Source organism: Rhamphochromis longiceps, linkage group LG23, assembly GCF_057381845.1.
Source record: "Rhamphochromis longiceps isolate RC_006_pf linkage group LG23, R_longiceps_female_GT1.1, whole genome shotgun sequence".
Lineage (NCBI taxonomy): Eukaryota > Metazoa > Chordata > Actinopteri > Cichliformes > Cichlidae > Rhamphochromis > Rhamphochromis longiceps.
Window position 1 is genome coordinate 46480136 of NC_140578.1, and position 22861 is coordinate 46502996.

At 42.3% G+C, this 22861-nt stretch overlaps 1 protein-coding gene across 2 annotated transcripts in view; it reads left to right on the forward strand.

The window, feature by feature from the left end:
• Positions 1 to 22861, forward strand: part of hecw2b (HECT, C2 and WW domain containing E3 ubiquitin protein ligase 2b) — a 75597-nt gene that overhangs the window by 29526 nt on the left and 23210 nt on the right. For both annotated transcript variants that reach the window (XM_085398750.1, XM_085398751.1), the window contains exons 7-14: positions 6553 to 6695; positions 7209 to 7309; positions 9215 to 10110; positions 10296 to 10437; positions 15095 to 15196; positions 16895 to 17045; positions 17192 to 17295; positions 17389 to 17513. In XM_085398750.1, coding sequence (XP_085254876.1) covers positions 6553 to 6695; positions 7209 to 7309; positions 9215 to 10110; positions 10296 to 10437; positions 15095 to 15196; positions 16895 to 17045; positions 17192 to 17295; positions 17389 to 17513 — 1764 coding nt within the window. The remainder of the gene's footprint in view (positions 1 to 6552; positions 6696 to 7208; positions 7310 to 9214; positions 10111 to 10295; positions 10438 to 15094; positions 15197 to 16894; positions 17046 to 17191; positions 17296 to 17388; positions 17514 to 22861) is intronic.

Below are 22861 nucleotides of genomic sequence, written 5' to 3' on the forward strand. Positions count from 1 at the left end.
TTACTTTGTTCTGTTTGAATCCACCATGCCAGCTATGTAATACTGTCATTCCAGTAAATTCCAGTGTGGTACTGTGATAGAATGGCACCTGTGCAATATTTCAGTTGAGAAATTTACTTGCTACTACAGTGGGGCAAAAAAGTATTTAGTCAGCCACCGATTGTGCAAGTTCCCCCACTTAAAATGATGACAGAGGTCAGTAATTTGCACCAGAGGTACACTTCAACTGTGAGACACAGAATGTGAAAAAAAAATCCATGAATCCACATGGTAGGATTTGTAAAGAATTTATTTGTAAATTAGGGTGGAAAATAAGTATTTGGTCACCTCAAACAAGGAAAATCTCTGGCTCTCACAGACCTGTAACGTCTTCTGTAAGAAGCTTTTCTGTCCCCCACTCGTTACCTGTATGAATGGCACCTGTTTGAACTCATCATCTGTATAAAAGACACCTGTCCACAGCCTCAAACAGTCAGACTCCAAACTCCGCCATGGCCAAGACCAAAGAGCTTTCGAAGGACACCAGGAAAAGTATTGTAGACCTGCACCAGACTGGGAAGAGTGAATCTACAATAGGCAAGCAGCTTGGTGTGAAAAAATTGGGAGAATGTCATGTGGTCAGATGAAACCAAAGTAGAACTTTTTGGTATAAACTCAACTCGTCGTGTTTGGAGGAAGAAGAATACTGAGTTGCATCCCAAGAACACCATACCTACTGTGAAGCATGGGGGTGGAAACATCATGCTATTGGGCTGTTTTTCTGCCAAGGGGACAGGACGACTAATCCGTGTTAAGGACAGAATGAATGGGGCCATGTATCGTGAGATTTTGAGCCAAAACCTCCTTCCATTAGTGAGAACTTTGAAGATGAAACGAGGCTGGGTCTTCCAACATGACAATGATCCAAAACACACTGCCCGGGCAACAAAGGAGTGGCTCCGTAAGAAGCATTTGAAAGTCCTGGAGTGGCCTAGCCAGTCTCCAGACCTCAACCCCATAGAAAATCTGTGGCGGGAGTTGAAAGTCCGTGTTGCTCGGTGACAGCCCCAAAACATCACTGCTCTCGAGAAGATCTGCATGGAGGAATGGGCCAAAATACCAGCTACTGTGTGTGCAAACCTGGTAAAGACCTATAGTAAACGTTTGACCTCTGTTATTGCCAACAAAGGTTATGTTACAAAGTATTGAGTTGTATTTTTGTTATTGACCAAATACTTATTTTCCACCCTGATTTACGAATAAATTTTTTTTTTTTCCTTTTTTTTTTTGGCCTGTCCCGTTTGGCTCTTTTGCCCTCAGAATTGTTGTCTAAAGGCAAAGAAAGATGCCCAACGGATTTACTTTACCAAACTGACCATCCCAGCCTTGCCGTAATGGTCCATTTGATTCACCTTTTATTGTTTATTTTATTTTCACTTACTGAATACGGGACAGACTTGACTGGGGGAAAGAAGGGGAGAAAGAAAGAGGGAAAGAGAAACAGCTGAGAAGAGGGACGGGGGAGAAGGGCAAAAGACAAAAACCAACAGAACGGGCAGAGAAAAAAAAATGCATATATCAATCACCTGGGTCACCTGCTGAGAAAGAAAAAAGAAAGCAAGCAGAAGAGAACAAGAGTAATAGAATAAACAACATCACAATGATATATGGGAATATGACAGTAAATACTAAATGTTAAACATTATTGTGCAGCACATAAGATCAACAGAACACAGTGTGCTTTGAGGTAGGAGCCAAAAAGGGTGTAGTTTGTGGGTGTGATCACCCGTGTGTACACCTGTGAGCATGGACGCGCTTGTTTTTTGTTTTTTTTAAAAGGTTCCTTCATGTAATAATCTGCTAGAGGGTGTGGGGGGGCCACAGCCCCGTCCTCCAGGGCATGAAGCAGGTGTGGAGGAGATCAAAACTCCAGACATCCAGAGGCCCCCAGAACACAAGAGACCAAGGAAGACCAACAGAGGGGCAGCTGCGCCACTGTCCCGGAAAGAGCTGAGGAGAGTCCCAGATGAGGGCTCACTCAGCAGCCGCGGAGCAGAAGCCAGGGGGAGTTGCAGTGACGCGCCCGTGAGCTCCGCCGGCAGCCAGCTGCGCCTGAGTGACCTAGCCCCAGGCCGAGAGGCCGGGGGCACCCCACCTCCGAAGTGGCCCGAGCAAGCCCCGGCCGCCAAGGAGTGAGCCGGTGTGTACCTGGACGCCCATCCCCGGACACAAAGAACCACCAACGCACCGATGTCTGAGGGGGTCCGCCACTGGCAGGGGAAGTGGTGGTAGGGGGAGATAGGCCTCCAAACCTTGGAGGGCCTGAGATGTCCCCAGAGAGGTGGCGCCTGACACCCAACCTGACATATAGATACAGACATACAGGCACACACAGATACAAACATCCATTCCCACCCTCATGCGCTCATATGCACTTACTCCACACTCAACCAACGTGGAGACAGACATAAAGAGACGTTGTACACACGATCACACTCCCCAAGCGTACTCTACAAACCGGGTCTAGGTGCCCCCGCCCCTGGAGGGGGGAACTGCACCCAGACCCAGGTGGTGTTTCCCTTTTCCCTGCGGTGGGGGGAGGCAGACCGCCCCGACTCCGCAGCAGCAGGAAGGCTCCACACTCCAGACCGCAGTCGGACGGCCAACTCCTCCTCCTAGCCCCCCCTGCTCCAGCAGGTCGCAGAGAATGGGGGTGAGAGAAGACTCCAAACCTCCCTCCACCCGCTCATTGTAGTGTTGATGCATGTGTGTTTTAAGGTGCATTTAAAACCCAGGAGGGCTTGGAGCTACCTGCCAGAGAGCAGCAGGTAAGCGCATGGTCCCTCCTGCTAGCCCTCAATGTCTATGTGTATTTAAAATTGAGAGGTGGGCAACGACGCCAGGGGTGGGGTGTACACCCTGATGGTACTTTGGACTCCGTGTATCGTGCCCACCCCCAAGATCCTATATGTATGTGTAATGAGAGTGTGAGTAATGTGAATGTCTAAGTTGTGGGATAAAATTGAGGCAGAGGCAGCCAGAAGGGGACAGAGGGGGGGGTAGCCTCCTCTGCACCCTGGTGACATACCCCTACTCCAAGGCCCTGCATGTGTGGGTGGTTGTGGTGGAGCGGGAAGAGGGAGGCAGCTGGAGATGGGGAGGGAAGGAAGGGAGGGGCAAGTGACCCCTCCCTGGGGCCAGCTCCCCCGCTGACCCCAGTAGGCACCCCCACACTCCGCGACCCGCCAGGGAAAGGGGGCCCAGGCCCATCCAGACCGGGGCCCAGCGCAGCAGCGCCGCCCGGCCCCACAGAGCCCGGGACAGTCCACCCAACCCCACCACAGAGAAAACTGCACCCACCCCACCATCCACTCATCTTCCAGACTACATAAGACAATAAACACCCAGGCTGAGATCTTCCTCCACCTCTCCTGTATCTCCCCCTCCTGCAGAGGGAGCTCCTGAGGAGAGGAAAGCTCCTGCAAGATGTGACAATCTCCCCCACCAGTTGAAGAGCCCCCCAGGTGGCTCAATGCACCGGTGGCACCCTGCTCCAGGGCTGGGCCCCCATGCACCCACCCGCCCACAACCCCGGCAACACACCAACCAGGACCCAAGCCCCCGAGGCCCGGTCCGGGTCCCAGCCCAGAGACGGAGCGCCCCCAGAACCTCACGCCCATCCCGGACCCACCCAGGGGCAGCCAGGCTACCAGGTCAGTAACCCACGTCCGTCAGCACAGACCCTCCCCTAGCCCCGCTGCACGCAGCCGCGAGGAAACAGTCACCTGAGAGCCAACAGAGCCCCTAACCGGACATGACCGCTACCCCGGGTTGAGCCCCCCAAGGAAGATGCCTCCGGGGAACCCCCCGACGCCCTAAGCCTGTCCCTACCCCCACACCAATCACAACAGTGAAGGCGGGACCAAACTATGACCCCCCACCCCCACTAGGTGATGGAGCTGATCAAAGGAGCCCAGAGCAATTGATCTGATGTGGTGGCAGAGGCTGTATCAAGACTAATGTAATCTAATAGATAATTTCTATATTGGTTAGAATTAAGATTATTTTTATTTTTCCAGTTCATGAGGACTGTTTTCTTGGCTATGCATAGGGCAGTGAAAACCATATGGGCGATATTCTTTTCTGAAGTGACATTATCTAAGCTGCCCAACAAACACACTAAGGGGGAAGTTGGAATGTTACATTTCAGACACTTCGATAAGTCTTCACATATCTCGCGCCAAAACTTCTGAACTGGTGGACAGAACCAAAGAGCGTGGATATAATTGTCCGGTGAATTGGTTTGGCAGTGTGAGCAGTTGTTGGTAGACGTAAAGCCCATCTTGAACATCCGATGACCTGTATAGTGCACTCTATGTAATATTTTGTATTGAATTAATTGAAGACTGGGATTTCTAATTAGATGAAAGGTTTTTAAGCAAATCTGAGACCAGAAGTTTAGGTCTAAGTTAACTGATAAATCCGCTTCCCATTTTGCAATAGGAAGTGATATTGATTCATCTGTTTTAGAAAGCATTCTGTATATTTTGGATAGTAATTTGGGGGGTTTAAGAGTAAGAAATTGAACCACACTTGGTGGTGTTTGTAGTTCAACTTGACCCGGTTTAAATTTCTTTTTTACTATGGATTTAATTTGTTGATATTCTAAAAATCTTTTCTTGTTGATCCCATATTGTGTAACTAGTCCGTCAAATGAAATAAATTCTGTTCCTTCTAGTATATGTTCTAAATATTTGATTCCTTTATCACTCCAATCTGAAAAGTTTATCATATTATTGTTTTGTAATATGTCAGGGTTGTTCCAGATAGGTGTACGTTTGCATGGGATTAATGAAGACGCCGTCAATTTTAGAAACTCCCACCATGCTGTCAGAGAAGAGCTGATGTTGATGCTTTTAAAGCATTCATGTCGTTGGATGTTTGAGCTGATAAATGGTAGGTCTGAGATCTCTAGATTATTGCAGAGTGCTTGTTCTACATCTAGCCAAGGTTCATCTAAGAGGGTGTGTTTTAGCCATCCTGAGATAAACTGAAGCCTGTTGGCTAAGAAGTAGTGCTGAAAGTTAGGCAGTTCTAGTCCTCCTTTATCCTTGGTCTTTTGTAGTGTTTTTAAGCTTATACGTGGGGGTTTATTTTTCCAAAGGAATTTGGACATACATGAATCTAGAGATCTGAACCAATCTTGTGGCGGTTTAGTTGGGATCATTGAGAATAAATAATTTATTTTTGGTAAGACCATCATTTTTATAGCGGCAACCCTTCCCATGAGTGATATGGGTAGACATTTCCATCTAGCCAGATCATCTTCTACCTTCTTTAAAAGTGGGATATGGTTTAATTTAGTTAGATCTGCAAGCTTGGGAGAAACATTAATACCTAAATATTTTATATTTCCCGATTGCAGTGGTGTAGAAGAGGAATTATGGAAGGAGCAATTAATCGGTAGGACTGTAGATTTTGACCAGTTAATTGAGTAATCTGATATTCTTGCAAAAGAGTTTATCAATTCAATCACCCCAGAGATATTGGTTTGTGAATTTTGGAGAAAGAGTAACACATCATCCGCATAAAGGCTGATTTTATGTTCCACGTTCTTGCATTTTATGCCCTTAATTACTGAATTCTGTCTAATTGCTGCTGCTAGTGGTTCAATAAAAATTGCAAATAGTGAAGGGGAGAGTGGGCATCCCTGCCTGGTGCCCCTCAAGAGACAGAAGCTGGAGGATGTCTGGTCATTTGTTCTAACACAAGCTGTTGGGGAATTATATAATATTTTTAACCAGTTTATGAAAGAGGATCCAAAACCAAATTTGTGTAAAGTTGCAAATAGAAATTTCCAGTTAACTCTGTCAAATGCTTTTTCTGCGTCTAAAGAGAATATTGTAGTTTCTAGGTTTTTACTGTATGAGTAGTCTATCAAATTAAGTAATCTACGTGTATTTGTTGATGAGTGCCTGCCTTTTATGAAACCAGTTTGGTCAGGATGAATTAAGAGGGGGGTTATTTTCTCCAGTCTCTTTGAGAGAGCTTTGCAGATTATTTTAAGGTCTACATTTATAAGGGATATTGGACGATAGCTTGAGGGATATACAGGGTCTTTGCCTGGTTTTAGCAGGAGATTAATGTTTGCAGAATTCATATTTGATGGAAGTCTGCCCTTTTCTTTAATTTCCAACAACGTTCTGTAGAAAACTGGTGCTAGAATCGACCAGAATAAATTCTTTACAAATCCTACCATGTGGATTCATGGATTTTTTTTTTCACATTCTGTCTCTCACAGTTGAAGTGTACCTCTGGTGCAAATTACTGACCTCTGTCATCATTTTAGGTGGGGGAACTTGCACAATCGGTGGCTGACTAAATACTTTTTTGCCCCACTGTAAATATTCTGCAGTCAACTGTTAGTAGAAATGATTAGGAACGACAGCAACTGAGAAGTGGTAGGCCAGGTAGAGTCACTGGGCAGAGTCAATAATTAACTTTATGTAATGCAAGCAAAACTGTATAAATATACTAAACTTTCCAGCATTTTGCTATTTACTCTTTCTTTAGAAATATACATTTGTGGCTTTGATAACTGATGTGCTGGAGATTGAGGTGAAGGACAAGTTTGCCAAGAGCCGGCCAATCATCAAGCGCTTCCTGGGCCAGCTGATCATCCCCATCCGGAGACTTCTGGAACGGCCAGCTGCTGAGTAAGTTGGCACGCAGAGCCAAACATGAGATGGGTTCAGAACCAAAAACAGGTAAAGGACAAAACAACTGTGCAAGGAAAGTCAGTCAGACTCAGCGTCAGTGACGGTGTCACGTGTGTTGTACTTTTTTTTTACGTTTCTTTCATAGAAGGTTGTTCTTTAAGACAGAAAGAGCAACCTTCTCTGGAGGGTAGTAGTTATGTAGTTCAGTCAGTACCTATCCATAATTCCCAACCAGCTTGCTGGTCAGGCATTAATTTAAGTAAGCAATGATGGCATACAGTTTGTGCAGTGTTAACAACAATTGTCAGTCTCCAGGCAAGTTGCACAGAAATTACCAATAAATTCCCCATTGTGGAAAACTGCATATAAATCAGCAGAATGTAGTTGATGCAGATTGTTGATTGAATTGAGATCAGTGTGCTGAGGAAAGAGAGCTTGTTTTCTGTACCGTATTGAAATGCTAGTAGGTGTTTGTCAGTAGGGACAAAACAATTGTTTATGTGTGTGCAGTGATCAGACAGTCAGCTACAGCCTGTGTCGTCGTCTTCCTATGGACCATGTGAGCGGGCAGCTTATGTTCAGAGTGGACATCACTTCAGCTGGACAAGAAGGTGTGTATGTGTACGCTTACAAATGGTGAGCCTTCGAGCAATGGTGCCAGGACCTCCATACTCATTTCAGTGCTCTATTGTGGATGTTTTGACATTCCTGCAGGAGCTGCTGAATACGGGCCTTTCATTTTCAACAGTTAAGGTCTGTCTAGCGGCTATATTTGCTTGTCATGTTGGCTTTGATGGGGTGACACCAGGTGCACATCCCCTTGCCATATGTTTTCTGAAAGGGGTTCGCTGGCTGAGACCTGTGCTTAAGTCCAGTGTCCCTGCTTGGGACTTATCTTTGGTGCTGGAGGCCGTTTGTAGCCCCCGTTTGAACCCATTGAGTCTGTGGATATGAACTTTCACTCGCACACTTTGGTTTGCTTTGGTTTTATCGATTGGATGTTACAGCCCCTTCGGTGGCTCATACTGTCCTGTCTGCTTGGTCTGCTGCACACTAAGGTGGTGGTGGTCCGATTCCAGTTCGGTGGCTGCTCTGCGGGACGTGTATATATGTCCCAGCCTTATGTGTTGTACCGAGTGAATCGACTGAAAGGGAACAGAAGTTGTAGAGAGAACTGTTCGTTTGTCCTGTGTTTTACAGTCCACATGCAGCTGGAAAGTTGGCAGAGTGGAGTCTAGACTGACATGGTTAAAATAACCACTGATGGTGATCAATGCCTCTGTGTGTTTACACTATAGGCCATCAACAGTTGCATGTATGATGTTACACGCTGCTGCACCATTAGCTGATGGTGGTACAAAAAAAAGTTAATATAGTGGAGGAGAATTCCTGCGATAAATAATATGGGCGCACACTGACAGCTAAAAGTTTAACGTTAGGTGAGGAGAGATGTTCCTTCACAGTAACATATCCTGGAATACACCACCTTTCATTAATAAACACTGCAATCCCTCCACCTTTCCTCTAACTGCTCAGCTTGGCCTCTCTGTTGGCCCGAGCAGTGAAAAAGCCAGATGACGAAGCCGGTGGCACTGAGTGCAGCCATGCCTCCATGCATAATAAGCTGCCTCCCAATACTGCCTCTGATGTTTTATCAGCTCCATCTTATTAGTCAGAGACCTCACATTCCCTATGATGACTGATGGAACAGGGGATTTATATTCCCTTCTCCTTGTTTTAACTCTTGCTCTGGCCTGATGTCTCCTCTTGAGTTCCTGTGGAACTCTGGGCAGCAGCGGTGTGTTGCAAAATGTAAAAACAAAAGCACTGCGAGGGCCATAAAAACATGCCAAAAAAATGACCAAGATCCACATGCCACATGCATGTGGAGGCATGCTGTGGAGAGAAGAGGAATGAAAGTCAGTGAAAACAAGATAAAATACATGTGTGTAAATAAGAAAGGCGTAATAGTGAGGAGCAGGGTGTGTTCAAGTACCTGTGGTCAACCTTCCAAAGCCACGGACAGTACACAAGAGCGGTGAACAAGATAGGGGCAAGCAGAGTGGAGTGTATAGAGATGGGTGTCACGGTGTGATTTGTTACAATAGCAGCAAGAATGAAAGAGTACGTTTAGAAGATTGTAGCGAAACCTGGTCTACATGGTGAGTGGTTTGGAGACAGTGACAAAAAGACACGAGGCCGAGCTGGAGGTGACAGAGCTGAAGATGCTAAGGTTTTCTCTGGGCGTGACCAGCACCCACAGAGACCACAGAGAAGATTCATGGATGTTGTGAAGGAGCACATGCAAACAATTGGTGTGACAGAGGAGGATGCTAGAGATAGAGCGAGATGGAATAAGATGTTCCCCCGTGGCAACCCCTAACAGAAACAGCCAGAAGAAGACGAGGAAGTGGGAGGTGTTGTTTTTGTTCTGCTAACATGTCATGAAAGCACACGTTATTTATCTCTCAGTTGTCACATCCTGTCCTTCTCATCCATCCTCTTTTCTGCTCTAGAAGCTTCGCCAGACCCTCTGGGAACGATCCTGGGTGGTGTGATGAATGGTGACCCTGGGAGTCCCTCTGACGACGAAGATCTCCATCAGCTCTCCTCGTCTTTAGGTGCTACATGTGGACCTTCTCGCATTGGTTCTGATGAGGGCTCCTTATATGTTAATGGTTCATGTTACTATGGCGATGACAGTGTGTGGCAGGAGCCTGGGCAAGTGGGAGAGGTGAATCTGCTTCCTGTGGCTCTTGGCAGCTTCACCCAAAGGCAGGTGTCACTTAATGACTACCTAGATTCTCTCGAAGGTCCCAGGAGCATTGGGGACCGACCTGCAGCAGGGCCATTACCAAAGCTCAGCTCCAGCTTTCCCACAGACACACGGCTCAGTGCCATGCTACACATTGACTCAGATGAGGATGAGGAAGGAGCTGGGCAGCACTGGGATCAATCGCTGGAAACAAAGACACAGCAGAATACCAACTCAGCTACACCTGAGTCTCCACAGGGGAGCAGTGGTTCAAAAGGCGAGTCACAGGGCTCATGTGAGGCAGGGCCTGGAGTTCAGGCCACGGGAGAGGCAGGTTCTTCTGCTGGTGCTCAGTCTGGAGCCAACACTGCAGGGCCTGAAGCTGGAGCAGGAGCACAAGAAGGTGCTGCTGCACTCCCAATACAGACACGACAATCAGCAGATAGAATTGAAGAAGCTGCCAGAACAATGGCTGCACAGGTTGTTGGAGAAACTGCTACAGCTTCCAACTCATCTCAGGTATCAAGGGCTGAGGCAGCTGAAGTCAGATCTGGAGAATCTCCAGGGGAATGTCCAAGTCAGGAGCACAGCATCAGGACTGGGGAAAACGCAGAAGTACACTGCAATCCCTCACTTGGTCCTCTTTCACCCATTCAGGTGAGGCACTGTGACTTTAGGAGCATCATCCCTCTTTAATATTGGTTCTACATGTGGCAGATTACCTTTAAAAGCTGAAGTGAAACTATAAATTATCAATAGTTCATTGCTGACAATCACTGTCATCTTGACAAGAGCTTTGACAAAGCTTCACCCCTGCATGTTTCCTCTCTCATTTTTTTCAGGAAGTGAGAACAAGAAAAGCAGTTGTTCCAAAGGCAGAGGAGGAACCGGGGGAGCCATCAAGCAGTGAGGCAAATGGGCCAGCACCACCTTCGCTATCCACCTGCATGGCTGAGCAAGGAAGAAGCATGACATCTAAAGCTGGTAGGTTCTGTCACAAAAAGTTTCAAAGTTTTGCTAAAGGCACTGAAAAAAAGTTTCAAACACGATTTCATTTTTTATTATATAAAGTATACAAAAAGAAACAGAAAAAATACAGGAGTACCAAATACATTCAAAGGACTCCTTTTGTTTTCACTCATAGTTTTTCATTTGATTGTGCAAATCTCCGGTTGCAGGTTTTGTCTGCTTTTTATACTCTGTTTAGTCTTCAGGTTTTATAGTTATAACTGTTCCTTCGTATGTTATTTGCTGTTTTATTTTGATAAACTTTTTTATGTGTTTTATTCAGCTCTACTTTCCTCAGCCACGATCTCCCAGTTGCTTGCACCTGTATGTTCACTTTCTGCAAGTGTCTCCATGTTTATTTGTACCCTCAGCTTTTGTCTGCTCGTCATCATGTTACGCAGTTTTCTGTTTGTACTGTTTTGGGTCCACATTGTTCACATACTGTAAGAACAAGAATACAAGTCTTAACATTCTGCTGTAGTTTTATCCTCATGTGTAACAAACCTAATTCTTTAACAACATATTGAATAATTTTTCTGCTTCTGTAATGCAGCTATCTTGAGCAATAGATCTGTCCATACCAGAGGAGTTTAATTCATCCAGGCATTACATATTATTCAAGTATGTAGAGTGTAAGAAATGCATTTTTAAAAATAAAAACCTTGGCCATGTATATCAGGACATTTCAGATTTTCAGCCTGATCTTTTAATGATTATAGTAATTATATTTTTTACATTAAATGTGAGTGGTTTCATGTGTAACAATGTGAAAGTTTAACATAACCTTTGCACATCTAACCAGATCAACAAATCCATATGTAAAAACCCATATCCAAGGCACTGAGCAAAAGTTTAACCAAATGTTCTTTTGACCATTTCAACTCCAGACACAAATATTTTCTTCTTCTTCTTCTTATTTTTATAATTATTAAGCTTCCATCCATCCATGCATTCTCTTTCCACTTATCAAACTTTGGGGCTATGGGAGGGCTATCCAAGTTGTGATAAGATTACAGGTGGGGTACACCCAAGACAGATCGCCAGTCTGTCGCAGGGTCAACACAGACAGACATCATCCGTAGTCATGTTCCACATTCACACCTATGGACAATTTAGAATCATCGGTTCTTCAGTTTCAGCTGACTGAAGGTTTCCCCAACCTTATAAACATCTGCAGAATGACACCAGCACCACCGACTAACTGATTTCCTTAACTGGATGATTGAGCATGCATGAAGACAGACTAACTCCACTTACTGCATATGTTTGGACTGTGGGAGGAGCCATGACGAAAACATACACACTCCATACAGAAAGGCCCCAACCCAATCCTCATGCTACCCCTATTACCATTATGAGTATACAGGGCATTATATTATACATTTCAATACACAACAGTCTGCTCACTATTGCATGTAGTATTTATGCACCAAAAACTGCACCAAAACTCATCTTTTTACTTTAATTGGTCTAATTATCACAAAAGTTAAAGGTCACAATAGTGACCTTTTCATAGTTGATCACAAATAGTGCCCCTCTACTGCCTCTACCTCTATACTAACAGCACTCAATGACCTGGCAGGACAAGTAAAGGAGCTACTAACAGCAGGTATTCATCCAGACTGACACAGGGCAGAACAGTCCTAATCTCCCCACAAGGGTACGACACCATCAAACTACTTGTCGATTATCTGCGTCTCCACATCCTCATTTCTTTTTGGACCGTTTTTCACTGGTTATGCATTTGGCTAGGGTCGATGTCTGGACCCTACAGACTTTGCAAAGGTAGTCCAATAAAGGAATGACATATTCAATACGAAATCAATACGTCAATTCCATACTGACAGAAACGGACGTATTAAATTGCCATCCGGTCCAGGATGGCACATCAATATGTGCCATTGCCAGAAGGCTTGCTCCTAGCATGGTCTCAACAGCATGGAAGTGATTCCAGGAGATAGTTACTCTAGGAGAGCTGAACCAGCTGATACAAGGTTCCTAACCCATTGGCAATACCAGCGTCTGCTCCTTTGTGCAAGGAGGAACAGGATGAGCACTGCCAGAGCCCTACAAAAGGATTTCCAGCAAGTCATTGGTGTGAATTTCAGTGACAACAATCAGAAACAGACTTTATGAGGGTGGCATGAGAGCCCACGTCGTCTACTGAACTCTCTTCAGTAGAAGCCATGGAGTATATTTATACTTCACTAGCTGGGCCCACGTCCTCATTTTAGGTTTGACAGTGTTTTGGTAGGTAAAGGTGATGCTTGGACATGTATTGAGCTGCGGTTTGGGGAAGGCCTCGAAGGGGACTGGCGACGGCTCCCGGGCCTGGCAGATCCTCATGCACTAAATAGAAGTGAAGAAGTTAAAGAATTGAGAACAAGGAAGGAGGGAGGGAGGGCACGTAAACGAGAATGAACAGCTTGCCAAACTTGAGGAACATTTATAGATGACAACTGGAAGGAGCATGTTAGGAGGCGTGGTCCTGCTCCTGAAATACCGATACATGATTTCCAAATATGATGCTACCTGTAGCATTGTTCAGCATGATCAGTTTGATGATGGGTCAGTGGTGGTTTGGGGAGGCATGTCCATGGAGAGACGCACAGACCTCTAAAAGTCAGACAACGGGACCCCAACTGCCATTTGACATCACGATGAAATCCTTGGAACCATTCTAAGTGCCTACACTGGTGGAGTGGGTCCTATGTTCCTCTTGTTGCATGATAATACCTGGGATAATGTGGTGAGAGTATGCTGGCAGTTCCTGGAGGATAAAGGAACTGTTACCATTGACCAGCCCACATGTTAACCTGTCCTAAATACAACAGAGCACCATTGGGACATTATGTTTCAATCCATCTGACGCTATCAGGTTGCACCTCAGTCTGTTCAGGAGCTCAGTGATTCCCTGGTCCAGATCTGGGAAGGGATTCCCCAGGACACCATCTGTCATCTCATTAGGAGCATGCCCCAACATTGTCAGGTACCTTTCTGAGTTGCTGCAATAAGATTTCAGCAAAATGAACTAGCTTGCCGCATCAGTTTTTCACTTGGACTTTTGGAGTGTCTTTAAATTCAGCCCTCCATAAGTGGATCATTTTCTTTAAAAGAATGTGGCATCCTTTCAGTCCTAACACATTGTCCGGTCCACATCAGTATCCAGCATGATATAAAAATAATAATAATGATATAATATAAATAATGCGGGAAGAGAGTCTATATTTCTTATGGCTGGAGGAAGAGAGTTCCAGAGCCGAGGAGCAGAGTGACTGAAGGCTCTGTTCCCCACAGTGATGAGACGCGTGGGCAGAACAGTAAGATGAATATGAGGATCTGAGAGGCCTGGAAACAGTGGTGATATGGAGCAGGTCACACAAATAGGAAGGAGCAGACTCGTATAGTCAAAAAGGAGGCAGAGCTGTCGAGAAATGCTAGGAGCTAACTGCAAACAGCAGTCGCTTTCTGAAACATCAGATATGTATCGGATTCAGAACCACATACGAAAGTGTCCCAGGTCGGATTTGAAAATATCGGATTTGTGCCGTTCACACTGTCATACCATGATCGGATATGGGTCGCATAGGGTCGGAAAAGTCGGATTTGATGCGCTTTCGCCTGCAGTGTGAACGTACGATTCAAATTGTTGTCAGCATCTGAAGAAATTATAATAAAAATAATAACAATAACCGGTTGGCAGCAGCAGCCAGGCGCGCCAGCGTTCACTCAACGGAACCTAATATGTTTTCTCTTGTAGCGATCTGATGTTTTCAAAGTGTTACTTTAATTGTGTTTCTGTGTTGGCCCTTCCATACTATCATGATATTCATTCATTTACACCAGGGCTGCCCAATCCCGGTCCTCGAGAGCTACTATCCTGCAGCTTTTAGATGCATCCCTACTCCAACACAGCTGAATCAAATGGTTTGATTACCTCTTCAGCATGCCATCATGTTTGGCAAAGGCCTGATAACAAGCCATTCATTTGATTCGGGTGTGTGGGAACAAGGATGCATCTAAAAGCTGCAGGACGGTAGCTCTCGAGGACCGGGATTGGGCACCCCTGATTTACACACTAAGCTCTCTTCTATTGCCTCAAAACCTTTGTATAGAGTTAACTTGTAATTCCATAGCAGCTTACAGTGTTGCTCACTGACAAAAACTAAACTTTTCATGCAGTGCATGGATAGGCTTATTAAACATTTCAACAAAATCCTGAGATTCATGCACATGAAATTTGTAAAGACACACAGGAGGGCAGACTGGTGACCAGTGACCCCCCTTTCAGCTCTTTGCCTACAGATGGGTGCTTCAAGTGTCAATAGGTTTTTCTCTGTGCCAAGCCTGGTATGGCTGTGCCATTTGGGGTCCAGTCCAGCAAAAGATGAATAACCTTGTTAAAAAAAAAATAACCGAGCGATCAGGAAGTATTAATGAAAGACTGTAGTGGCACTTAATTCAAAACAAATAATGCACTGGCTTTAAAGGGAACAATTTTGTTTATTTAACCTTTTCATGTTATTGAATTATATTAAGCAGCAGAGCTGTTATGAACCATGACTATAAAAAAAATTAACTTTTTTGGATTTCTTATATTCATTTTGATGCTTGTTTATGTGTTTTTATCCAGGTGCCACAGAACAGGTCAATGGCCACCAGTCTGTTCACTCCCTGCCATCTGTTCGCCATGACATCAGTCGCTACCAGAGAGTAGATGAACCACTGCCCCCTGGTGAGTGTGTGTGTGTATATGTCTGTTTTAAAGAACATTAAAGTACACAATACAGCACAGAAACTGCATACACATATTTTCTTTACCAGATATCTTCAAGTTTGAAGATTGAGTATAGCAGTCAGGGTTTATGCATAGGGTACTAGGGTCCCTAGAAGTCTTCTGGATTAAGCAGTTTGAGGAACTATTAAGATATAGCACAGGAGCTGTGATAAGGAATTTAGATACCGTATCTTTCAGACCATAAGGCGCACCGGATTATAAGGTGCATAAAGTGAAACAAAGCAGTCAGATAAGTCAAACTTTACTCAACTCATTCTTTTTGCTTCCTCCACTTCCGTACTATTGATTCATTAATGTTAAATGCTCTGGTAGCTGCTCTATTCCCATGTTGTTGCAGTATATTAATGACTAACCTCGTATTGTGGATGGATTGTCTCAGTTGTTCTCCTGACTGAAGTTTGGTCCTTTTACAGCATCCTGCGTTGCAATTTATCCCTAACCATCGGGAACCCTCCCATTAACGAGTGGAAAAAAGTTAGCGTTCATCCTCCAGCTTCACTGTGTTTATGCTATGCTAACATAGCTGTGTCGCTACGGTCACGTAGCACATCATTATATACCAGCTAGCCCAACTTCAGTAACCCTACAAACGTCACTGCTGTTTAGTTTTCGCTCTTCATTTATGTTGGAAGTGATAGCAGAGCTGTACGTTTTAATATTTTCAGAAATCTCTCAGTCAGAACATGCTATATTATGTTTAGGTGGAAACTAGCGAGCTAACTTCCTGCTAACTGGTAACTCTGTTAATAAATGCTGTTTTCCTGGATGCCTGGATGTTAAACTTAATTGTTACACCTGGTAAAGCAGCAACGCTGATCATTTTATTAAAGATGAAAGAATTCAGACAGTTTTAAACTCTCAGTGATGCTGCAGTGTTCGTTTGACTTTAGGACTTGAAGCGGACGGAGTTTTGGACCCAGATTCTTCCGCAAGGCTCTTGACTATGGCAGCCGTAATGCTCCAGCAATCCATCAAGCAGTGCGGCTTCGTAGCTTACCGAAGTTGTACTAGAACATTTTTTGACAGATATTTGAGCACCGTGTAGCACATAAAATCAGTTCGAGGTCAGTAAGCACAACCAGAATTTATACATAAGTCACGCTGTCGATTTTTGAGAAAATTAAAGGATTTTAAGTGCACCTTACAGTGTGGAAAATACTGTAATAGGCCTTTCCAATTACATGTATGTATGACTAGACAAGTTGACACAAATGTGTGTTACTATTTTCCAGATGTGTAATTTGCTACTGAATTTGAATTTGCAACCTTAGCTTTAAATGCTAGAATTTCTCATTTGTAATAAACCCATAAGCCACAGATTCAGTTTTGTATTTTAATCTTAAAAACAGCTAGATTGTAGATTGTAGTCAGTAGTTATGCAACTTTAAGGCCAAAATTTTATACATATATGATTATAATTATATATAATCTACTGTGTCATTTTTGTTCATAAAACCTTAGTTTAGAAACCTATATTCTTTCATGAAAAACAGCTACTATATGTCTTGATGCAGACTGAAGAAATCACTTGGATGAGTGACGAAACGTTTCTCCCACAAAACGCTACGTCCAGAGGAACAGAATCTTTTGGAGAACTACTATATGTGTTCTTCTGTTGCATTGTGTGTGATCCAGATTGGGAGGCTCGCATAGACAGCCATGGTCGCATTTTCTATGTGGACCACGTGAACAGAACAACAACATGGCAACGTCCAACCGCACCCCCGGCCCCACAAACTCTTCAGAGGTCTAACTCCATACAGCAGATGGAACAGCTAAATCGCAGGTCAGAAAACAAACATGCACATGAAGATTCGCAAACTAGATGTTCGTCCAAAGTTTCAGTTAAAAATGGAAATGAATTTGCCACTTCCCATTTTTTTGTTTTTAGTAACATTATCATTAATTGTTACTGTACACATAAATTTGCAGGTATCAAAGTATACGTAGGACAATGACCAACGACAGTAGACCAGAAGAGCAGCTACCCAATGAGCTTTCAGCTGATGAGACTGATATGCAACCCTCATTCCCAGGTAGCCCCCTTCTACACGGCACAAAATCCTGATCCATGTTCTTCCCCTGTGATTTTCTTTTTTTTATTTTGACGATTCTGGTATATTTTGCAGAGCTACGTAGGGACAGCAATTTGCCACAGTCCAGTCCCAGGTCTCGCCTAACCCTGCTGCTTCAGTCCCCTAGCGCCAAGTTCCTCACCAGCCCTGAATTCTTCACTGTGCTGCATTCCAACCCTGTATGGACACTTTTTACTTCCATTCTATCTCTTGTTATTCTTTTACTTCCATTCATGTGTCTTTCTTTTATAACAGACCACATTCTATTTGTTTCAAGAAAGGGATTTTAAACAACGCACTTATTAACCCTTTGAGGTCATCAAAGATGATAACCCTAACCTTACTCTACTGTTATATTTAAAAAAAGAAAAGAAAATGTAGTTGTTTTTTTTAAGAAAAATGTAAATAGATTGTGATCTGTGACAGTCAGAAGTGTTTTCCTTGTTTCCTCATTGGCAGAAATTCAAAAAACATTTTGAATAAAAGCAAAAGAATAGAATCAGCTTTTGGCTTGCCATAGTTTATGATTCTAACCACGGATAGTTAAGGGGCTCAAAGCGAATACCTGATGTAATCCCACCCCCAAACCCCCCCAAACCATGTCACTCTTACTTGACACCTCACCACTATCCTCATACTCTCTGCCACTCCTGACGTCCAGTTCCTCTGTCACAGTCTGGCTGAGGCAGACTGTATGTATTGCAAAAAAGGACTCAAATGCAGATCAAAACAGAATGTGAAACGTGACGTCGAATAACAAAAAATGAGCCGTTTATTAAGGCTGGCCAAGAAGTACAAAACAAAAGGCAAAGGTGAAACTAAACAATAAATTAAACTGGGTGAACTAAGATTAAAGCATGAAAAAACCGTGCACGTGGGACCTGACATGGAGACATGGACAAAAACTGGATCCATGACGTGAACAAAGCAGACGACCTGACAAGGAATGACTGAAAACACACGGACTTAATACACACAGGAGGATAATGAGGATAAGTGAGCATAACAACGTCACAGGGGAAACGTAAAGCTAAACACAGGAACACAGAACCTCTTCAAAATAAAATAGGAAACATAATGAAACAAAGATGTGACAACAAAAGACATGCAGCCATGAAACACATAAAGGACAAAGGAGACTTAACAGAGGCGTTGAAAACATACGGGGAAAGTAATAAACAAATGAACTCAGAAAACCCAATGAACTTAAACATAAACCATAAACATCAAAATAAACTAAAACTCAAAACGCTGAGTCAAAAGACCCAGCATCGTGAAATCCTCTTTCAATCACCTCCACAGCACCCCAGCATGTGCTTTCTCTAGATCCACAGAGACATGGCACAACTCTTTTTGACCTTTTTTTATACTTCCACATCAACACTCTCAAATAAATTATTATTATTATTGTTATTATTATTATTGTTGTTGTTGAATCAATAAGTCACTCAAATAGATCCTGGCTGACAAAGTAAAGCAGCTTAAAAATCTTAAAAAGCAATGCATCATGCCACACTCTAAAGAAGTATTTGGGCTTCAGACTGATTGATCAGAAGCTCAAATACACTTAGGTTATGCAGCAGGACAGCGATCCTGCAGTTATTAGAGAGGGAGATCATTTTTTTCACATAGGGACGTGTATGTTTTCCCTTAATAAATAAAATCATTTAAAAACTGCATTTTAAGACATGTTAAAATTTGTTTGATGATCAATCTAAAACATTTCAATATGAATGAATAATTTCTAATGTGAACTAGATTTTCACGGCGTACAGCCTGTGATCAGCTGACCTGCTGCTGCTTGAGGTTTATTGCTTTTTGTGGATTCATACAACTGAATTCAACAAGATGCAAGCAGATGTTTCATGCCTCCTGGCTGATGTCCATCCCCTACACTGACACTATACAGTTTATACTGTCTTAATACTGGACAGTGTATAAATAAATACAGGTAGTATAAATACTGAATTTAGGGAGTAACTCTTAAGTATCACCAACTTAATACAAACTAATATCTGCAAAACTTGATCTGACTCTCGAACGCCTCAACCACTGTAAACCGGTAAAACTTCAAACTCACCATAGTACAACATTGTACAATACCTTAGTTTGTTTTGCAGAACATTTTACTATATGAAAATACATAATTTGTCAAAGCAACATATACAGAACGAATAGCTAATTAAAATGATGACATTACATGTAAGCCTTAAATTTGCAGTTTATCAAATACCACTGAGCACTCCTTACCTCTTCATCCTGTCGTATCCTGTCTTCATACATCATCATTTCAAGTTATCTTGAATTCTTTTATCTCCCTGTGAAATACAGCAGCTGCACCTAGCAGATGCAATATGCAATAAACTGCACACAGTTTGTGAGTTTGCTTATATTTGTTCAATTCAATTCAATTTTATTTATATAAAGCCAAGAAAACACAAAAACAGTTGCCTCAAGGTGCTTTATATTGTAAGGCAAAGAAACTACAATAATACAAAGAAAACATAGATAACTCCAATATCATATGATCCCCTCTGAGGAAGTGTTTTGGTGAGAGTGGGAAAGAAACTCCCTTTTAATAGGAAGAAACCTGGGAGGGGCTGGACACCTGATGCAACCGGTTGGGAAGAAACGACAAAGACACTCTGTGGAAGAGAATCGGAGATTAATAATAACTAGAAAAATTTGCATTTCTTGCGAAAATGCAGTGTGGATGCTTTAAAGCTGAAGCTGTATGCAAAAACTAGCTGAAAAGGCTGAAAAGTTGCAGAAATTGTAAAAACTTTGCAGAAGCAAAGGAACTTTGCTAAAATGGAATAACTTAGCAGAACTGCAATATCTTAGAGGAAACATAATACTTGGCAGAAATACAATAGCATAGCAGAACTTTGCAGAAATATTGTAACTTACCAGAAACATGATAACTTCTCAAAAATACAAGAATTTAGGAGAAATAGTATAAGATAACAGAAAGAATATATTTAGCCAAAAATACTTAAGCATTACAGAAACACTATGATTTAGAAAAATAGTACAACATAGCAGAAATACTGTGATTTACCAGAGACACTGTGATGAACTATGAATATTGTCATTTTAAATTAATACTATGTTTTAGCACAAATACTCTGGTTTAGCACAAATATTATAACATAGCAGAAATACAATTATATAGCAGAAATGCTATATTTAGAAAGAAAAATATATTAAAGTAGAAATGGTATGATTTAGCAGAAATACTGTATTTAGCACAAGTACCAAAAAGTAGCAGGAATACTATGATTGAGCAGAAATACTATGATTGAGCAGAAGTACTAAGATGTAGTAAAAGTACTTTGATTTAACAGAAATACAATTATGGAGGAGTAATACTTTAAAATGGGAGAAATATTGATACATACACAGAGCCTAAAGGGAAGAGTATTTGTGCCATGGAGTGTTAACAAGAATGTGAGGTCCATATTAGAAAAGCTGGTAAAATCATAAAAGTTTGCAGAATTGTAATAAATGATGAATATGAATTACTGGTCTGTGATAGTGTATTAATTTGTAGGGAAAAAAACATGTTGACTAAGGTGGAATCGAACCCACGACGTTTGGGTTGCAGACCCGTGTCATTACCAACTGCCCCACTGGGAAAGAGAGCAGGTACTTGGAAAAACAGGGTGATGAGCAGTCAGAATTAGATCGCGGTGAGAGGAGAAAAACGCCGTATTTTGGAGTTACAAAACGTTGTGTAACTCAAAAACTAGGTGGACTAGAAGCATAATTCTTGTACTGGGTGAATCAGCGGACTCTGGTGTACTTTGACCACGATTTTCATTGCTCTCTGTACATCCGTCGCTGAGATATGACGAGAGAAGAAACGGCAGACCTCAGATATGATTGGCTGGCTGGGAAGCCGTGCAGGCCCTGATATGTAAATTTGAATGCCTCAGTCCTCACAGAGGATTGGCTGCCTGGGGACCTGGCAGAAATATATAGAAATACTATGATTAAGCATAAATACTACATTTAGCAGAAATACTATATTAAGCACAAATCCTATAAAAAGCAGAAATACTATATTAAGCAATATAAATATCCTATAAAAATCCTATAAAAAGCAAAAATACTATACTATGATTTGGTAGAAAAACTATAATTAATCAGAAATACTATATTTAGCACAAATCTTATAAAACAGCAGAAATGCTATGATTAAGCATAAATACTACATTTACTAGAAATACTATGTTTTAGCACAAATACTATAAAAAGCATAAATACTATAATTTAGGAGAAATACTATATTAAGCACAAATCCTATAAAAAGCAGAAATAGTATGATTAAGCATAAATACTACATTTAGTAGAAATACTATGTTTGAGCAAAAATCCTATAAAAAGCAGAAATACTGTACTATGATTTGGTAGAAAAACTATAATTAATCAGAAATACTATATTTGGCAGAAATACTATATTTTGCACAAATCTTATAAAATAGCAGAAATAGTATGATTTAGCACAATAGTAATAACTTAAACAGAAAAATTGGAAAAGCAAAATGGACAGCTGAAAAAATGCTGAACATGCTGAGGGTCCCTCAAATATACTTGTTAAATGAAAAAAATCAGCAAAAAAATATATAACAGCCACACAATCAGAAATATGTACACATAAGGAAACACACATGCACAGAGAGACACACACACATGATCCAATTCAGTCACCCAGTCTAAATATATTGAATTTGAATCTTACAATGAGATCATCCCATTAAAAGGCTCTCGCTCTCTCTCTGTCACACACACACACACACACACACACACACACACACACACACACACACACACACACACACACACACACACACACGGAGAGAGAAGCAAGTTTCTAGCTCAGTCAAGCAGCCTGGGAGCTGCTGAATTTGAATCCACCAATCAGAGAGGCTGTGTACTTTTTCCCGCCAAAACAGGTGCATGCAGCACAGAGAGACAGGATTTTTGCAGTCTATTTCTCATAGTGAGGACTCCCCTCAAACAAATGACCATAATTTCCAAACCGTAGGGGCTAGAGCGGTCATTCTTACACCGTTTTGTTCAGAAGAGATGGGGGAATCTTCCAGTGTTGACAATTTATCATTAAAATATGAATTATTAAAGATATTTGATTTCTAATGCACCATAACTGAGTAGAGCAAAGCAAAAACTGCCTTGACTTGCCCTCAAACAACGCTTTCTAACTCTAAATCTATTTGGAGTATCAATATCATTCTTTCACCGTAAGAGACAGCAGGCGAACAATCATGGAAATTTTCAGGTCTCTGTGGAAATCCATTGAAAAGATATGACGAGAGAAAAAAGTGGTTCATTTCCAGAGTTTGAAATCTGAAGAAATCTGAGCGAAGGACGAATTTCCTACCCTCAAACAAGTCCAACTCATTTCAGAACGGCAATAGGTGAGAAAATAATTCTTGAATTGTGAGCGTCAGGTGTCTGAAGATATTCGGGGACAAGCCTTATGTCTTAACTTTGCTTCGTTAAG